Here is a 21,042-nt window from a genome sequence, read left to right as displayed (position 1 = left end):
TAACAAGATAATCAGGTCTTGCATAAACCTGTGGCGCTCATGTCAGCTCAAGTGCCAGGAGTCAGTGTCATGCACCAGTTTGTTTTGAAGGGGCACCTGTGGCAGTTCTGACTCACTCGCTCTAGGCGAGGCATGACTTAACCCTAACACTATGTCAAAACTTAATAGTTCTTTGCATGAATGTGGGAACAAAACCGTTAGCTTAGTTGTGAAATTTTGTGCAGCTTGAAAAGAGACATGGGTTAAGATGACAAACTGATAATATAACTTTATAATAAGCCATACAGTTTGAATGAGCAAGGTGTTTCATTATGCATGCTTAATTTGTAATCATTTGAATAACATCATTATTTCCACTAGTGGTGCCTGTGTGGGTGAGTGAGTGTATATTTGTGATGTTTGTTTGGTCAGTGGCTGTTGGCTCAGCAAATTATCCTATTAGGGTACTTCTGTGTGGCTAGCTGACAGAGTGACAGATTGAGAACATTAGCGAGGAGCTCCTGGATAGCAGCACTGTTAGTAGCATCCGGACTAGTCTTCATTCAAGCCTGGACACACATCACATTCCATGCGATAACTTCCCTTAGTTTTTATATTTTACATACAGTACGTATGCCTCCTCAGCATATACCATATTACCATTAATTCAATTCCTGTATGTAAGGCAAGGACTGAGGGAAAGTGAAAATACAGGTAACCCATTAGTAATTAATAAAGAATTATCTAATCATTTTGCAGGACTTATTTCGAACCTGAAACAGTAGGCCTATTCTTAAGTGAAAATATAGTGAACCCTTTAGTAATTAATAAAGAATTATCAGATAATTCTGCAGGAATTGCTTACAACCTGAAACAGTATTCTAAAGTGAACCTATTAGTAAATGGGGGGGGGGTAGGCATTAACACAACACAAAAACTACCCAAGACTAAAAAACAAATATGACCCAACAGCTTCATTCCAGTGTCCACCATTTTACAGGTTCCTTTCCGAAGTTGATTTCCAACAGAACATGCGCACAAAACAATTTACCATACAGGCAAAAACTTATGTACAATTATAGTAATGAGTCCTTTTGGGTGTGCAGCAAACAAAACGCATATTTCATTTCCATAATGGGCTAATAATAGTAGTAGTGGACTGTAACAAAGTTGCTACTGTAGTAGTACTTTGTACTTGTCCTTTTACTCAAGTAGTTTTGAAAATGAATAGGCCTACTTTAATGGGGTAATATTTTAATGGGGTATCTGTACTTTTTCTCAAGTACTTGATTTGTGGGCCACAACCTGATTATTATAGTGACTATTTGGGTATAACTGTTCATTAGTAGTTATTTCATAGTTATTTTTCTTGAACCTTAAATAGTAGATAATTAATAGTAGTTCTTCAGGAGGTATAACAGAATACATTAGTTATTGATTAGCTAACTGTTACTTAACACAATCATAAAAATCTATTATATACTGATTAGTTAACACATCTTCCTTAGTAGTTAACAGTAGTGAGTTAAGTGTTAATGAATAATTACCTGTTAGTTCTTCAATAATTCCTTATTAGTTATGCAGTAAGTAAGAAACAGTATTCTAAAGTGTTACCAAACCATTTTGGGTTCCTCAAAGGACCTATCATTGAACAATTCTTAAAAGAATGTGAAGAACATTTTAATCATCTAAATACCCTTTTCCACTATAAAGCACATTTTGTGCAAAGGAAAGTGTCCTTGGACCTTAAAGGCTCCAGATTGCAATAAAGAACCATTATATTTGAGAGTGTATACCATCTTTCTGGATTGATGTTCATTCAAAAGTTGCTGTATATACTGATGGACATTTTACTAGCAACACATAAATCACCATAAGTTCATTAGTAGGCCTACTGTAGATGTTGACAGTGACAGATGTGGATGATATTTGTCTGTGTCTTCTGCTATGCCAGCTAAGCAAGTGCCATGCCAACAGATTTCTCCAGGTATCTAGGCCTCTTTGACCTAAAATAGCTACAGTGCCACCATTAGTAGACATATTTTTTAAGGCTGATAAATGTGCAGCTCTGAATAATGCATTTGGAATGTGGTGTGAGGCTGTGTGCGGCATGTCATGGATTTGCCATTAATTTACCATCTGCAAGGCTTGGACGTGCTTGAGCTCTCTGGAGATTCTTCCATCTCCATCAAGGATGAAAACACAGTCCAGATGTCTTTATCACTTATACCATCCATCCACAATCATACTGTTTTTACAACATCAGGACTGCCAAAAGAGCCTTAATCACTTAAGAAGGCTGCTGAACATAAACCCTTTTTGGCTGAGTCCCAGGAGTACTGTGTAAGATTCAGAAAATATTCATCCTCAATGACGTCCTTCAATAAGAAAACAGCAACATTTCATTTTGATTTGTGTTTATATATGAGATCCAATAAATCACTGGCAGGAACACACCATGAAAATCTTTGGACTCTCATTCTCCCAAAAACTGATGACTGTCCCAGTGGTTTTCCATACACATAAGAATGTTCGTATCTGGCCATTAAAAGAGAAATGCCCCTCAGTTTCATCTGTTTGACCTGTGACCCTGACATCAAGGATGCTCTCTTCCTGTTTTAGCCGTAACAGTGCTGTTAGATGTATATGATCATATGAAACTGATACAGGATGGATACCTGTCCCAAAAGAGCAGACAGGAGTAAAATCCAGCATGTGTAGGTTTAATGCGGATGCTCAGATGATGCAGAAAGAGTGACACATACTAAATTTATACATTCCCATGATGTCTACAAAAAATCTGACTTATTTGAATTTACACACTTATCAGTTAATATTGGTAAATCAATGCATCATAAAGCTATTGGTTATAACGCCTGTGTTTAGTGTAATTAGTGGTCTAAATTATTAGCTGACTATAATTTAAAGCTATTGACTGCACTGCCTACTACTGGTCACCGTTGAGAAGTTCTACAACACACAAACCATCAAAAATAAATCTCATCCACAGTATCTCAAGTATCTCTGGCATTAAAAAAAAAACAATAAATATAATTAAAAAAATATATGCATTATTGAATACACTTTTGAATCATGACATTCACCCGTTCTACTTGCTACCCTCATACATTTCTCAGTACAGATCATGTCCTCTGCAGAGTCAAAGCTCTGTCTAGACATGCTGAGGTGGAAACAGTAACGATGACTAGCATTCATGTTGCAGTACAGTCACAGACAGGGGAAATTATCCATGTTTAAGCACTCGGATTGCTGCTGGTACGGTGTTTATTTTCTCTTGCAATGAGAAGCTGTGTACCAGCAGAGAGTGGAGACGGAAAGAGAGAAAACAGAGAGAACAGTGAATATCTGGAGCAATGCTCAGGTTCCACATAACAATATTATAGATTATATGGTACTGCCTGATTCAACCTGACTATAATCAGCAGTGATGCTACTGTACATATATACATTTAGAACTACTGAACAATCACAAATACACACAAATCACACACACATCCATAATAAATATATCCACGCTAACTTCTAACTGAGCTCTGTTATGTTAAGTCTTACTTTACATCACAGTCAATCAAAAACAATGTAGCAGAATGTTGCATTTAATCTGCATTAAAATGAAAGAATCCATTTTTCAAGGCTCGGATGCATTAAATGATAATGCCTTTCCTAAGACAACTTTGATTCATAGTTTGTAACACAAAGTGACACATATCCTGAGCAGCAGTACAAAAGAAAAGATTCCCTTGGCTTCTATCGTTCGTGTCACACAGTAAATCAGAAATTCAAGGTGTGTGTTGGCCAGTGTGGTCTCATTTCACCATTACAGGAGGACAGATTGCGTAACATGAGTCATAATTTGTCTTATTTCCTTTTTCTTTTATCCTTTCAATCCTCTTATCTTTTCTGTGCTTTATTATAACATCAAGCTGTTCCTCAAAAGATCCCTAGAGGTCATGGAGAGGAAATGCCATTTACAAAAACATTCAGCAAAGATGCCATGCTTCTCTAAACAGGACATTCTCCACCCATCGGCGCAGCTCTCTACGGTTCTGCTCCATTATGCTGAAGAAACTACCACTGACTGACATCCACAATAAATAATACCCCTGAGTATGGTGGTACTAGTGTTTTCTCCTTAAACAGTAAATACCAGAAAGTACCACAACGTTTTCCTAAACACCTGTTTGTCACTATGAACTGTGAATTTTACCTCGAGGTCATCACATGCAACAACAAAATTAAATTTGAGGTAATTTGATCTAACATTTAGCCCAATTTTACCTTACTCAGTTTGCATAAAAAACATCTACTAAACAACAAGCAAATGGAACCAAATATATCTGTTCATCATGTAACAGATTTATTTATGTCATGTGGATGACCAGCCCTTCCGAACAGGCAGAAATAGCAATCAATCTCACCATATAGGCATCGCATTTGGGACAGACATCATAACGTTATTGCTAAAGGCTGCAATCACTGTATAGTCTGGATCGGCACTCTCTGCTTGTTATTGATCAGTCAATCGATTTGCATTTAAATTTGCGATTGGCAATTTATACATGCTAACAGTGATGTAATACTGATTGTTAGATGTCTGTTGGTTGAGTGCACTCCATTTCTGGATGAGTTTACCTCTTGACCCCTGGTCCCACACATTCTAGTTTCAGTTGACTTTCATTATTGCTTATAAAGTAAACTCAATCCTAGCTATCCAATTTACTCTCATCGAGTTTTTTTCAATAAAACACATAAAATGATTCCCTTTTAGCTTGCAGAGGCTTTTGACATGAGATGGTGACACATTGTCTGAAGATAAATTAAAAAAAAAGAAGATTGAATTTGCTTTGAGGTTTAAAATTACGCGCAAAAATAATCTATAAAAACACTTGTAAAAAAGAAAACCCTCTTTGTCTTTTAGGTCAGAAACTTCAAATACATGCAAGTATGGTCCAAATAGCTGTAAACTCTCAAGAGGATACAAGGTTTTAAAGTCTTTCTGGCAACTTTTGACTTGTGTGTGATGCAACGCAAGCATCTTAGACCACGCTCTTCAAATTCCAAATCACAGAGAAGATTTAAGCTCTAATTCTCTAATGAAGGCAAGACTTTTGAACACTCACATTCCACAGAATGGCCTTTCCACAAATCCCCCAGATAATACAGTAGTATTATTTCCAATTAAAATCATTGTTAAGGCTATTGCTGTCCTTCAAGAGACCTCACATCACTTAGTGGGCATACCTTTCAACGGGCTTGACCATGAAATGTACCAGGAAGAGGGGAGGAAAAGGATGTTCTCAGAATGTCAAACATCCTTTGTTCTTTCATGTTCATTAATCATATGATAAAAACCTTTCAACTTGAAATGTTTTGAGTCATGTAATTGCTCACTGAGGAAACTGGTGATAAGCTTTGAAGTATAGAGTTAAGATGTAATGGAAATAGTGACAGGTCTTCTGTATTGTGACTTACATCCGAGTTTCTTCTTACCCATTAGTTGTTCACTGGATTCAGGCAGATCTGAATGCGAGTTTGCAATCAGTTGTACTAAATGATTCGAAAGTCTGTATACATCACCAAAGAGCAGTTGAGAATGAGTTAAAATAATTGAAATAAAAAAATACAAGGTCAAAAGAAATAAAACATGAAATGTATGCATGGATGAATCCTTCATAATAGGATCAATTACAAGCATTTAGAAAAAAAACAAAAAAGGTGAATTTTGATTCCACGCTGACTTCTAACCACAGTTTTCAAGCTGTGGGTTACTTAGAGATGAAAGTTAGCGTTAAAATGCCAGCATTAGCGTTAAAATGAATCATGACCTGCCACTCTGAATTTTCATGATCATAAACGTTAAAATTAATTCCTTGAAGTGACCATCGCATAGACCATTTGTGAAGGGGTTGACTGTTGCTTAGAACTTTGTGGCGTGCAAACACTTCAAGCGTGCAAAAATGCCATTAGACATTTGGCCATCTGCCATCTGACATCTCCGTTATCAGTCTGAATCAGTCTGATGAATACTTGACTGAACAAAATCACTGAAACCATCAGAGCAGCTGCTGAATCAACATATACTGAACTGCAAGTTCCATTTCAGTGCATCATTACATTACACTGCAAAGCTGTGACACCAGGAGATAAAAGATAAGGCTTATTTTCTCTTTGTCTGTATAACTCACACTCGTGGCTTTGTTAATATTTATCCTTTTTTGTTGCCTTACCATAAGCCTTATGATAATGAAATGAAATTGATAAGCAAGCATGCCCAATCTAATAAAATGATAAGGAAAACAAAAAATAAGAGAACAAAATGGATTTTCCCCCTCATATTTCACTAAAACATTCTAAAGTTTAACCCTGCTTTGTCTCCTCTGAGAATAGACTCTTGCGTGTTTTACCTTTGCTAATGATACTAAAAGCTCTTTACAATGCAATGCCACAACGTGAATAAAAAAAAAAACTATGTCATGAGAAATGCTGTGGGACAAGGTGCATAAATTAGCGCAGATGTCTACAGAAATGCTGGTTTTGCACCTGTCCTATTTCTACTAACGAACACTGATGGCTATCTGCAAACAGCTGACAGCAGGATGAAATAGAAGGGGGACCCCTTCCCCCACACTCACAGCATATGGTCTTCATTATATTATACACTGTCCAAGATGTTGGCCAATCCATCAAATCTTTGTACTTTTCCACTGCATGCTGTTTTGAAGCATGAAAGCAACTTAATCTATTTCTACTTAGGCTTTTACCACCAAGAGCAACAAAATGATCGGATCAGCTGACGTGAATCCTGAGATTTCAGTACGTGTGTACTCTATATTGGCTCATTAGCTCATGTGACGTCCAATTAATTTAATTAAACTTGCGCTGTTCGGATTGGCTTGACGCAACGGGTGAAGAACCTATTAAATCAACCTTTAGAAACAAAGCCTTCATTCTGAATTAATCGTCCTTCTAAAACTTCATTACATGTCATTTAGCAGAAACGGTTCGTGTGAATTGCAGGGACAGATCTTGAGGAGAAATTTGGGGTCAAATGTTAACGGAGCATCCACATCCAGAGCTGAACCTGCGCTCTCTGCATCGCCAACCACGATTATCATTAGCAGCCAAACTGGAGTACTCACGGGCTACTTTGTTACAAACATTTATACACATACTGAAACTTTTTTTTGTAAGATTTTAAGATCCTTTAGTTCAAACTTGTAAGTACAACAAACAAGATATTAGTTTTATACCAGTTTTCAAAAATGGTTGCTGGATCATGGATCAAAGTGCAGAAGTATACAGCCTACTTTATAGCATGTTTACCAATGCTGCTGACCCCAAAACAGGTGGTATTAATGCTGGTTTATACTGATGCTTTTAATGATTAATATTTACTGCCACATCTCAAGAATAATGAAGAGAGAGAAATAAATATTTCAGTGGCGCAATGCTTATGTAGATTGCTTACAATAGGGGACATGGTTGAGAACATGGTTTACTGAATAATATCGTTGCAGGAAAAATATAAGACAGCATCAGAGTAACTTTAGTTTACAATACTTTTTAAATGTAAAAATTACCTGTAGGGAATCGTCAAGTTTGAGTCAGCGTTAAAACCTATACACATTTGCATACACCTGTAGGTAATTCCCCTACTCACCACATAGTAGAACTGCATGTCCTGGCGAACAGGGTCCTCAGGCTGCATGATTGTAGATGAGGTTTTATCTGATCCCATGTAGAACAAAACCATAACACTTCCTGGGTAGACACTCAGATCAGGGGAAAACAGACAAAAACAAAAAAGCAGATCCCACTTTTTGATCAGTCAAACTCTGGATGGAGGGAGTCAGTCCATCTGTGGAGCAGCTCCTGTTTCTGGGCCGTTGGTAAGAGGTTCAGTGTCAGTGCTTCCTCTGCGTCTGTGTATCTGAGAAGTGATAGCAGCTCTTCCTGTGAAAGGGTGCTCTCTGAGTGTGCCTGTGTGCACTCCAGCTGATAAAATGCAAGCTCAGTGCAGCCTTTGCTGTGCTCCTCGCCTGTCAACAACAGGAAATGTGCCACTGGCAGCTTAGAGTTTGACAAGCACACAGCCTTCACTCTGATACAGCACCAGGAAGCACTGGGAATGCATTAGTATGGGCTGTGCCGGTGGCTGGGATCAGGTCTCACGTATCCTCCCATTCCCACCTCCTTAACTGCGCATGCCATAAAACAAAGGTTTGAAGGTTCAAGTCAGTGCAAGTATGGCTAGCTTTTATCTTGGTAGTAATTGCAATATGATAACTGAACTTTGCTCCATGATGTTTTTGATCTGATTAAAATACTAGAACAAGCACTATGCTGACATTTTTGAATTGTTGATGGGGAGTGTATCATCTGTGTATAATTCAAAAATTCATATTCCTGAACTGTCAAATGAGTTATACGATTAATGCTCAAAATCTTGTGTGAAGACATATAATGCATTTTAATATAATGCTTTCTTAAAGTCATATCATAATAATAAATTATATTTTCGTCAACAAATAGGCTTTTTTCCCCAAATCTTATAATATCTTATTATTTGCAGTTATAGCAAATTTGATTTAATAATCTCAAAACACATCTGAAAATCCCAAGTAGTTCATCTCAAAAATATATATGAGATCATTTCAGAGATTCTGGTAAATGCTACTGTTCTAAAGTTTGGGGTCAGTAATTTTTTATTTTTGATAAAGTGGACTCTGAAAGGATGCATTAAATTGTCAAATATGACATTAAGACATTCACATTCATTTATGAGATTTCTATTTCAAAGAAAAAAAAATATTTGTTTCCACAAAAATACTAAGTAGCACTTTCAACCATTTTCAACATTGATAATAATAATAAGAAATATTTCTTGAGCACCAAACCAGCATATTAGAATGATGGAGGATCATGTGACACTGGAGTAACGATCAAAGAATCAGCTTTGATCACAGGAATAAAGTATATTTAAAAATATATTCAAATACAAAACAGTTATATTTAAAAAATCTTTCACAATATTAGCCTACTGTTTTTACTTTTTATCAAATAAATGCTGCCTTTTTGAGCTTTTCAAAAAAACAGGTGTTTATGAAAGTGCTGCGGTGGCTGTGGCTGTTAGCGCTGCACGCGTTTGATAAACAGCAGAAATGAAGGGTAAAAATAAACCCACAAGGGGGCAATATTCTTCAAGATTCTCATAATGGAAGCGATTACGTAAGTTTTTTGTGGAAATACTAATGTTTTGTGTGGTCTCAGTCTGGTCAGGGAATCTGATCTAAGATCTCAATCCTGCCTAGAATCCTCATAAACAAAAAGTTTTCTATAATTTGAGTATCAAATTTAGATTTAAATATGCAATAAAAGGAATGTGTATAGTGTAAATTAAAGCAGAAAAAACACCACCACAAGTGCAAAGGACTGTTATGCAAGAAAAATAATTTATTTTAATGATATACCTTTTACCACATAGGCAAGACATACTTCAGCTGATTAGAGATCTCAGCAACCGTCTTTTCTGCTGGAGGGTGAGGTCTATAATATGCAAATTTTAAAATATGTCTTTCCAAGGAAAAAATAACAAAAATATAATTCTCATTATTATCTTGCCTTCCCACCCTGTCTTTCTTTTATTCCCAATGAACAAGGGCAATCTAAACATTTTAAAGCTTTTTCCATTCTGGCAATCTGTCAAAGGACCATTGTGCCGGACTACTATACTCAGTCTTATCATGCATATAAAATGCAACAAAAAACTGGAGTCTTGTGTGTAATGCAGGGAGTTGTCAGCTTGTGATGACAAGAATTGATTAAAAGTTGTTGGTTACTCTTGACAGCAGCCAGATTGTTGTTAACAAACTTGTTCCGGACTCCCTTTTTTCTCCCTTAGTTGGCACATTTGACTCTTTTCTGTGTACTGAAATGGGATTCAGAATGAATCCCTATCGGCTATGTGAGGAAAGAAAAAACGGCTTGAGTGAAGCCAGTAAAACTCTAGAGAGGAATTGGTTTTTCGGATCAGTTTGTCAAACACTTCTAATGTGATTAGAATATATATATATATATAGGTCTCTCCGATGGATACTTGTCTCCCCTCCCTGGGATTTACATTATTGATGCACAAGGCTTCTAACTGTCCACTAAGGTACATTTCTTGAGTTCCATTTGTTTTGCCCATATAATACCATCTCTTTCCACTGTCCTCCCTCTCTCTTTTACTTGTACCTGTGAGAGTACTGTTGACATTGATAGGGTTAAGCACAGAGTACACAAGAGTAGTGATAAATATTATAGTAGTAAATCCTAAAAAGGGTAAAAGAAACTGCATACTTCTACGGAAGTGCAATACCAAGGCATTTAAAAACACAGAGGCTTCACGCCAGAGTACAAGGCAAATAAACACTGGTTGTCAGACTTTTTTTCATTCACTAAATATTTAAAACAAGTGTTACACACTATTTTAATGTGGTGGTATTCTGTCTCTTTTTTCACGTTATGCTTTTCATATTGTCGGAATACCTGAACGACTAGTCTGAGAAGATGAACATCAAGACAAGATCCAACTTGATCTTGTTCCAGATTTAGAACAGATTTTTGCCAAGCACTTCCTCTCCTGGACTGCTGAGGGTGCTCCGGCTCAATAGCACCAAGTTTCTGTCCATTGTCTGATTGGGAGCCAAAAGAACAGTCACATGAGGAAGGGGAGCTTCATAAGGAATGGTAAGGATAAGCAGTCTCTGTCCCAGCGGCTGCCAGCTGTAGACCCTCCGTCTGCAGTAGTCTCCAAAATTCCCTTAATGTAGGATGACGATCAGTTTACCACAGGCGACCTGCTCAAGTCCTTGAGTGAATTACCACATTTGATCAAAGTCTTTGTGCATTCAAATGTCGATCTACAATCCGGTCTTGCAGTTTCGTGGAGGACAACCATTAAAAAATTACTTCTCTATTATGGTCTTTTTGGTCAAAAATTGAACCTAAACATAACACTGTTGAGCTCTGCCTCACCCTTTCTTAACATTCACAGGCGTTCATTGCCATTGCCGACAGAAGGGCAAGTCTGATTCATCTTTGATGCATAGTCTGAAATGGACATAAAGTGAGAAGCTTTGCACTTGGATTTGAATGTTCATATGTCTTGAGAGATGATCTGGAATTGTGGTCATAAGTGTCTGGTTTTTTGGAAACAATGTGGAGAGAAATATGAATTCGGTCACCTTTTTACCATCCATAGGCCTTAGTAAATCTTCTGCCTGATACTTTGTGTGTAGTCGAGTGAAATCTCTGAGAGATTATGCACTGGGACCGGTAGCCATGATGGGTTTCCTGAGTTGCAAAGAAACCACTGACAGATTTACACAATGGACAGCCAGAACCAAACCAATGACCCTCTGGTAACACTTACTGGATCCTCTTCTGTAGTCTAATGCCCCCCCCTCCACATATGGACTATCACTTTCTGTGCTATTCCCTCATGCACCGTCCACAAATGTTCTTTTCTAAGGTATGTTTTGTCTATGACAATTTTGATTTGTTGTACGTTGTGCACAAGCATAACTATGTGCTGTCTGTTTACACTTTTGGCAGTGTGGGAAGATCTCTAGATGTGGGATCAGGTGTATTGCATTATGATGGTTCAATATGATTACTTCAATCCCTTGTGTGCTGTGAGCTTATAAAATAATAGGCAGTTTCCCAAGAATAGTCACAGATATAGACAGCTTTGTGTCTGTTGAGTCTTTGATCAAGCAGTTACATTTTCTTATATATATATATATATATCGTATACATAGTTTTTTTTACAGATTAAATAAACTCAAGAAGACATTTATATGGCCTTTCATATTTTCTTGAAAAAATAAAACGAAAAAGAAACAATGGAAAATAACAAATATAGCTTTTTGTCTTGTAAACTAGTTCCTGTACTGGTGAAAGTGCTTCATTTTAAGGGGTACCAGACCTTGCTTACAACCTTTGTGGAATGTTTCCAACTTGTGTCATACATTCCTCTCTCTGTGCGAGTTTGTGCAGTCTATTAAAATACAATTATCCTACTAAGACACTTTCTAGTTCACCACTGAAGTGGGCAGAGCAGGCTTAGGCCACAAATATAGGCTGGGCTCCTAAAATAGTGAACAGTCTGAAAATATTTCTTGATGTCAGTTTCCATTCAAGAGTTTATCATCGAATTCAGATTTCCAGAATAACAGATTTCTATTTTGTATCAGTGGTGGGCTCAGTTTCCATTAATACCGACTATACTCCGCAAAAATCTTACACCATCAGAATGAGATCCCCTTGTCTTAAAGCAACAACTCAAACCCACTTAATTTCCTTCAGCATGAGGTCTTTGTAAATTAAACCATTTAGATGGGCAGTGGAGTGTAATGGAAAACCAGCCATATTGATATCCAGCATGTGGTTCTCTACAAGTGGAATCACTGATCCTGTGGAGCTGGTTTTGGTGTGTTCGTTGCACTCCCATCTGGCTGTGACTGAGAGAACTCTGTGACTCGTCGTGCCAAGGGGTTTGTGCTCTTCAGCAACTCCATGGCAGAAACTCGGGTCCCGCTGCTAGCTTTGCTGCTTCTCTTCTGGAGAAGAGCCATAAAGTTATCATTTCTTGAGCTTGACCTAGGAGTGGTCCCTAGGCCCAGAGTTCGGAAGTCTGTGCTACTGCTTTTCACAGGTGAGACCAGACACTGCCTGCTTCCAAAAGAATCCGTTGGTTCCTTGCGACCAAGAACTTTCCTCTTTGACCTAGGAAAGGCAAAACAATGCAAAAGTTTTGTAACCGTTTACACCAGGGTTCCTAAAATCTGGACTTGGAGGGCCACTGGCCTGCAGATTTTAGCTCCAACCCTAATTAAAGACACCTTAAGAGTTACTGATTTGCAATAAACCACAGAGCAGTGACAATCCAGGTTTGGATGCAAGAGTTTATGATGGCTGGCTAATTAATCCATTTCCTATTTATGTTACCTTATGAGCTACTGTTATTTAATCAATAAATGTATTAAATATGTATTTTTGGACAAAGAAAGATGATTTAAATTAGAAGGCATCACAGACAGATTTTCATAAATTAGTCAGCAATAAAATTAATAAAAAATACATTTTTAGCAATCAATTTACATGTTATATTGATAATTTTTTTCAGTTGGACATGGAAAATTAGTTGGTGACCTCTGCACTGGAAAACATAGTCCCAGATAATCCAGTACAAGACCATATCTGCAAATGTATTCATTGTGCCAAATTATGCCAAAGAAATTCTAGTTAGAGAGAAACAGACAAATAAAGTGTCAGTATGAATTTTAAAGTACAAATTTTACCTGTGTATGATGGTAAAGAGGTCCTCAGTGGTGTGAGTAGTGGGTGTGTGGACAAAAACATCATCGTCCGTTTCCTCTGTAATGTGTAGTTCAGTCTTGTCAACTGCAGAGTTGTTCTCTTCCAGTATTTCTGTTTCTGCATAAGTTTCTGTGAAGCAGCATAGAAGAATGTAAATGAAACCCCGAACTGACTATGGCTGAAAAGATATCTTAACTGAAAATGTAAACAAATGTTTAACCTGTTACTGTCTCTGCTGAAGGTGCCTCTCTTTCCGAAATTTGATGAATATCTGAATCTTTTGAACTGTCCTCTTCAGCTACCACATCATTCTCTTGATTTCCAAAGGCCTCAAAACTTTCTGAATTTTTTTTGTTTCCATGACCCCTTGCAAGATCATCTTGATCTTCATCTTTAAGCAAATCACCCTCAATGTCAGATGCTGATGGACCTGTAGGTGACTGGGAGATGCTGTCGGAGAGTAGAGTTTTCCTTTCTGCTCCGCCATTGGTCTGGATGCTTGGAGAGGGCAGAAGAAGGACATTGGGTTTTTTCGGCACCGGAGGAGGTATCTTGGGCTTCCTTTTGTCTAATTCCGCTAAACAGGATATCGTCATTCTACTTGGAAGAGTCTTACTTTTGTCCTCTCTCTCTGGGCTACTTGGGAATGGAAAATCTTCTTCAATAGGAATCCCATGCTCTAGATCAAACTCAGGGAGAGGAGGTACATGGCTGTGGAGTGGCTCTTGTGGGGCTATTGCAGATGTGCCGAGTGATGACTGAGCTGGTCTCTTAGGTTTGGGCTTTCTTACAACCATATAGATGTTACCCACAGGCATGGGTCGGTCCACAGGGGAAGATGGAGGAGATTCAGGTGCCAGAGGGGAGGATGAGGGATATTTAAGCATCAAGTTCATGGGTCGTTTAGGTAGAGGCGGCTTCATTGCAACTGGCGGCTTTGACTGTTTTGTGTTTGAGGGAGTAATGGGAGGGCTGAGATCTCGACTTTGTTCTTCCTCTATAATGTCAGAAGAGCCATCAGGACTATCCTCAAGTTCTGAGCGGCTTACTGAACGAAGTCGGATGTTTCGCAAGTCTGTTGTTGTAACCATAGGCAGTGAAGACTGACTAGGGCTCAGTTTACCTGGTTTGTTGGCTGTAGATGTGTCTGAGTGGCGTCGGCTGGCTTTTAGCTTGGGTTTGACAGAGGACAGATCCAGTTGAGAGTTTGCAGGTAGTTCAAATGAAAGACGTGAACGTGATTTATCCTTTGCAGAAGCTGGGAGGGAAGATTTACGTTCTGGAATCTTTGGGCGCATCTTGCAGCCAACTGGAGAAGGTCCAGTGATGAGGGTGGTTGATATAGTTTGGGTTGGAGTTTCAGACTGGCTTGAGTAGCCACTGGATGGGGACATGAGACATGGGGGCTTGAAGGGAGATACCTTGGTCTCAGCCTCAATGGAGAGCAGGGATGGAGATGTGGCTCGTGAGGTTGAGGGTGAATTTAGGGACTCTGAGCTACCTCGCACCTTCATGCACTCAATCACTGTGGTACCTGTGGCTGTGCTTGAACCCGACAGTGAGTGGTAGGGATCATTGTTGGACTTCCACTCGTTGAGCTGCCAGTGAGGAGGAAACCCAAGCTCTGTATCCCTGTCAGCAGGTTGAGAAATATCAGAAGATGTCTCCAAGCTACTGTGGACCTGATCTGTGTCGTCCTCAGGCTTGACAATTAGGAACTCTGGCTGGAATGAATCTTGAATATGGTGATCCCGAGGGATAAAGAGACTTTTGGGTCTGCCATCTCTGAAGTGCCCTTCACTGTGGTAGGAGCCCATTCCTCCGATCTCTGATAGGTTCTTCATCAGGGATACACTACGGACTGGAGGTGGTGGTTTTTTCTTAGATTTCTTTAGTGAGATACTACGTGAGCGTGACCTCAGTCGACCATCCAGAAGAAAGTCTGAACCTGTGGTCACAGAAACATTATCAGTGCTCGTGCTATCCTCTGAGCTGTTGCTCGGATATAATAGGGCATAACTCTCACCCTCTGGAACAACAGGGACAGCTTCACCTGGAGAACATATATTATCTGCTGAGCAAAATGATCCAGAGTCTGTTGGTGTTGAAAGTGAACGTTCACGGAACCTAAAGACATTGGACCGGGCTGATCTCTTCTCTTGCTCACTTTTGTTATTTCCTGTGCATGCAGTGGAAGCTGCCCCCTCAGTGTCATTCCATTTCCCTACAGGAATGCCACCCCCCTGTGTGGACACTGTATACACCCGGTGTCCACATGGTTCCGAGATGGAGGTGAAAGAGCTGGAATGTGACCCTGAGCTCATGGAGAGGCCTGAACTGGTCTGGGATGGACAGATAAGACCACCTCCTTCACCTCCAGGTGTTAGCATTCCAGTTTTAGATATTGGTTGCTTGGAAGCAGGGCTGGTAACCAAGGCATAGTTGTAAGAGTCATTCCAGGAAGGAGAAAAAGTAGAACCTTTTGGGCCATTCCAGGAGGGGTTTGGGCACATAAGAGTGGCATGATCCATCATGCCTGATGGGGTCTTTGGGGATGGGGGGACACTGTACTCCAGGTCACTCCGGGTCTTCCGAAGGGGAATATGCTGTTGGCCTGTGTTCTCGGTGGTTGGCTCCAAAGATCTGGGTTGAGAGGATCCAGGAGAACAGGCACCTTGTATTAGATCAACAGCAAGAATTTTGCTGTCACCTAAAGACAAAATAGTTAAAAAAAAGAATTTAAAACGTAAGTTTGCTGTTTATACTTAGATACTTTTTTTTAAAGATTCTAAAAGATATCATTCAGAACATTGTTAACTAAAACAAGTTTGTCAAAGCCTATGTGTGGCTCTAACAAACATTAGATTTTAGATTTACAAATTACTCTAGGTGGAAATCATTGGTCAGTGCCCATTGTCCTTTTCTTGTTTATTTCCTTTACTCTATGACCCTGTCAGTAACTTGCCTAACTTCCTGTTAGTCACCTTGGCAGTGCAGCGTGACATCAGGGCCTGCAACCACACTCCTCGGGCGGCGAACGGTCTTTGAGTTGACCCCTGAATCAGTTCTAAAGGCGGCCCGCAGTTCGTTGCGCTGTGCGGAGTGCTTATCAAAGCACTGGCCTGAGGCAAGATATGAGATACCAGCTGTCAGGCTAACTGACAGTCTTAAGTCAGATAAATTAGGTTACCTTAAAACGATTGTATAAAAGGTATATTATTAAATACATGTTAGGATTAGGCTGAAAAACATTAGCTATGACTGCCTAATCAGACTTGAGTAAAGGCAATGACAAACATTTTGGTCATTTATGAAAAAAATATTTTATGGATAAAAGCAATAGCCAACATGAGATAGATGGTTAGCTGGAGACTTGATCATGGTGCCTGATTGATCTGGAGAAATGAAATCAGACAATGGACACTGGATAATACATCAAAACAAGAGCTTCTGGATATTGACTAAGCACTACCCAATGGCAGATCTATGTAACTTTCTATCATTTCTGTGGGACAATACAATGCTGATGTGTTTTCAAGAACTGCTTTGACTGGGTGTTTAATAATTTTAAACACCCGGTGCAGGAGGGAGTGCTATGTTAAATGGTCCACCATTCCACAAAGATGAAAAGAACTGAACATAATGTTCTAATTAAACCCAGTTCTCACTATGTTCTTTACATGGATACCCCTTTTGTCTCTCAGAAAACATCTCTCCCAACGAAACCTAATTACCTCCCAACATGTGACCTGGCTTCATTCATGAAAATACCAACAAAAAAGAGGTGGAAAAAAACCTTTCTTTTTCTGTCCCTGTTACTCCCACCCATCCGCTACAGTTCTCTCTCTCTCACTCACTCTCTGTCTGTCTCTCACTCTATGCAGCTTTTTCTGCACCTCCTAGCTAAGCGAAGGAGGGAGAGCTGCATGTTGCCATGGCAACAGCTACCTGTTCATTATCTTTAGCGGGTGAAGAGCACCACCACTTTGGGAATCAGACTCCAGGCTGCCTAAGCACAGCATTATCTGTGTTAACAGATACAGCCACCTCTCTACAATGTCCAGGACAGAGAGGGGAGCAGGAAGGTAGTCAGGGGGAAGATGGGTGTGGGACAGCTGAGATAGAGAGGGAAAGTGATGTCTTGCTTTAAAAAAAACAGGATGACAGCTAGAGAGAGGAGCAAATGCTTTAACATTTTAAATACATTCATAAGAAATCGTATCTGATCTGTGAACTCTTTGGAAAGAGAGCAGAAGAACTGAGAGACAGGGTTGTCTGTGGTGATGATGAAGGTGATGATAATGTGATTAAATTTGCAAGATCTAAAACATGCAACACTAGTTCAGGCAACCTAGGACCATTTAGTTTGCATTTCTTAGTAAGGTGACACTATTGTTCTGTCAGTCTATGCTGTACACAGCAAAACATTCTCACCACTTTATATGGACTCATTTAATCAAAAAAGCAAACAGCTAATAAATTGTGAAAGGTTCTTAACATAAATTACACATCAATGACACCTCCAAACACACCAAACTCTAAAAAAACTTTAGAAGTATACAGATACACTCAACATGACAGTATGCCAACCTGTGATCTCAATGGGTACAAGGTGAGCTGGAGTATGTCGGCCCAGGTACCAGCGAGGTTTCTCTGAAACAGGTGGATTCAATGATGCATTCCAGCCTAGAAGTGACTTCTCTAAACCACAGGGGGTCGGGTCCTGTGCCCGGACCCCTAATGTTGTGGTCTCATCCTCACACACCTGCTTATTTGCAGGCTAAAGAGAGAGAAATAAAATGAGAGTATGAATAAAAAACAATATGATTAATTTATAATTTTGTATTGATTTTTTATTACCCAAATGATGTATTCATTTAAACACTTTATTTCTAAATATGGATTTTGAGGTTCGTTCTACAACTACATCTTGGTAAATGTGAATGATTATTTTCGTTTTAATAATTAATATTCTTTATGTTCAAACACTGAATTGAGTTTTAATCTTTTTTAGCAGATTTCTTGGCAGGATGTTTAAATTATGGCTTATTTACATTCTCAAAACCACCGACACAGAGAAGCCTGTAGCTATTTTCACTCAGGGGACAAACCACATCTAATTAGATTTGCAAACTTTACACAAAACATTAATGCTTTACAGAAAACAAATGAGTATTGTTGGTGGCACACAAGTCAGAATCCAGGGACTTAATAAAAACCAAAATTACTAGTTTCATCAGAGAAAGAGCTAATAAGACAGCATACAAGTAGTTACCACAAAGACGAACTCCGTCTTCTTGTTGTTGAGTGAGGAAGGGGATCGGCTGAGGGTCGTTGACGTGTCCTCTGAGCTCTGAGAGGAAGGGTGTCTGAATGTCTGTCCTGTCACTCTGTTATCATACAACTGCTCCTCAAAATCTGAGTTGACACAGACACAACATGCTAGTTTTAAAGTTAGCAACAGCTCTAGGAGACACTGAAATCAATTAATAAAATCTCTCTCCCTCTTCGTCAGAGATGTTCCCTAGGGCTCTTGTAAACAGAATGATTACCATTACATTCATTCCAAGGACTCCCCTCACAAGACCCCACCCCATTCTTGTAGCCATTTTAATCCCCCAAAACATTCTCCCCTCCCACTACATACTCAAAAACACACATAATTAAACACTGGATTTATGTCTTTATCCTTTACTGTTCAGTATGTAGGCACTCATTTGGCTATACTAGTGAGAGCCGAATTTTTTAAAATGTCCTCAAATGTCAAATACTCCCTTGTGAGGACATTTAGGTTGTTGAAAGGCTCATAAATCGGGCAAATCATGTTTCGCTTTAAATCTAAAAATGTTAACAGGATTACTGCTTGGGTTAGGTTAAGTGGAAGTTATTAGTGAATGTCATCTTAGTATATAAAATATTTTTTCTATTAGAGGTCCTCAATAATATGGTCTGTGTGTGCGATGGTGTTTAGGAGAGTTGATCCCTCTTTTTCCGGGATGCCACACTCTTAGACTTGGGGTTGCCTAGCAATGGCGGGCTGTCTAAGACAATGGCATACCTCCGGAGTCAACAATAGCCCCAAGCCCCAAGTTTAGCCTTGTTGAGTAGAGCCCTCTTCACATGCTGGAACAGAGCACACAGTTGAAATCCTAAACCTCCACTAAAATAAGATTGAAACTGCAGCAAAACTACAGCCTGCACCGCCACACGCACGACATTTAAATATGTGGTGGCATTTTATTTATCACACTGAATGGATACAGTTCTATTCCAGGAATGATGCTTGACCAGATGGCTTTCAAATCGCTACACTAATGAGATACACAGAGAGACAATCCTTCAGTTAGCCTTAGACCCCAAGTTACTCAAGGAAACACTTGCACTGCAAAGACTGATGGACCAAACTATGCAATCTGCTGTGTAAAGTCCCATGAAAAGCAAAGAGAAATATAAAGAAGACAGTTGTATTTTAGAATGCTTTATGACTATTAGTTCCATGCCGCTGTAGCAAGAACCAACTTCTGCAAACACAGGCCAACTTGCAAAGTATTCTACACACAAACCACAGAGCAATTTCCTCTTTAATATACATAACTATCCTCACTTTTCCAAACGATCTGCTATATTAGAGACAGGGGCGTTTCCTCCGAGAAGGCAAGAGAGGCATTGCCTCCTCAAAATATTGGATGAGAAAAAAAATTTGTAGCACAAAAATAAAACAATTCCAATATTACAAAATATAACATTAAAAAGTATATAAATAGTATATAAAGTATAAGTAATATAAGTATATAAAGAAACATTGTCCAACAGCAACACCAGCAGCTTAAGTTACAGCAGGAGTCCTCGTCTCTCCTGCCTCCCTTGAGCCCATTGAGTTTTAACAGACCCCCTAAAAAGTGTGGTGAGTTTGGTGGAGGGTAATTGAGAATGAATGGGGGAAAAAACATGAGAGGAGGCAATGCCTCCATCGTGATATGATTGGATATCACTGGTTATGTTTGGCTGTGATTGGATCATGCGATAAAACCCACCTCCCCTGTCCGCGAATCAGTCTGAATGAACAATATAATGGCTTTAATGGGAAGACTAATTAAAAAGTAAGTAAACAACTAACACTTTAAGTCAAAATAAGACTTAAAATAATTTAAAGTAAATCTCAGTGTCTGTGACCAATATTTACTGAGCTTTGATGACTGATGATACGAAAAATTCAAAAATAGTTAAAAGTTAACTATTAAAAAAGAATAGCTGAACATGAGTTCACATTTAAAATATACTGTTTCAATTATTACTGCCTTGAGTTATTATTTTGTAATAAATGTAAAATGCTTAAAAACGCTAACTTGATGATAGTCATACTTGGCTTTAATAAACATAAAATATTGATTACATTGTTAATGTAAAAATATATATATATTTTCTTTTTCTGATAGTGTAAGAAATGTTTATTTAACAAAGAAAATGTGACTGGGATATGAATTTACATTTGATTTAAAAAAAAAAAAAAAGACTTTAAGGAGTCATTAAATTAATCAAATTGACAGTAAAAGCATCTACATAGTTACAAAAAATATATATTTCAAATAAACACTGTACTGTAAAACTTTTCTATTCGTCCAAAAATTCTAATAAATAAATAAATAAATAAAAGTATCACAGATTCCAAAAATGTAT

The 21,042-nt window shown here is 38.6% G+C and overlaps 2 protein-coding genes across 4 annotated transcripts in view; both read right to left on the bottom strand.

Annotated features, from left to right (window-relative positions):
- Window positions 1–8,121, bottom strand: part of LOC306873419 (rho GTPase-activating protein 6-like) — a 38,619-nt gene extending 30,498 nt beyond the window's left edge. Inside the window, exon 1 of the mRNA XM_079422687.1 lies at window positions 7,661–8,121. Within this exon, the coding sequence (XP_079278813.1) occupies window positions 7,661–7,753 (93 nt within the window). The 5' untranslated portion in view covers window positions 7,754–8,121. The remainder of the gene's footprint in view (window positions 1–7,660) is intronic.
- Window positions 8,122–9,436: 1,315 nt separating this feature from the next.
- The window catches only part of LOC306874893 (NHS-like protein 2), a gene marked incomplete at its 5' end in the record, with an annotated part of 82,660 nt that continues 71,054 nt past the window's right edge, over window positions 9,437–21,042 (bottom strand). For 2 of the 3 annotated variants that reach the window (XM_079425210.1, XM_079425211.1), the window contains 3 exons: window positions 9,437–12,771; window positions 13,347–13,494; window positions 13,586–16,075. In XM_079425210.1, coding sequence (XP_079281336.1) covers window positions 12,450–12,771; window positions 13,347–13,494; window positions 13,586–16,075 — 2,960 coding nt within the window. In that variant the 3' untranslated portion in view covers window positions 9,437–12,449. Of the gene's footprint in view, window positions 12,772–13,346; window positions 13,495–13,585; window positions 16,076–16,349; window positions 16,488–17,955; window positions 18,146–18,640; window positions 18,784–21,042 lie in introns of all 3 variants that reach the window. The other variant, XM_079425209.1, reaches the window with a different exon arrangement.

This window comes from Barbus barbus, assembly GCF_936440315.1.
Source record: "Barbus barbus genome assembly, chromosome: 1".
Lineage (NCBI taxonomy): Eukaryota > Metazoa > Chordata > Actinopteri > Cypriniformes > Cyprinidae > Barbus > Barbus barbus.
Note: the sequence above shows the minus strand (reverse complement) of the source record. Positions and strands in the feature narration are given on the sequence as shown.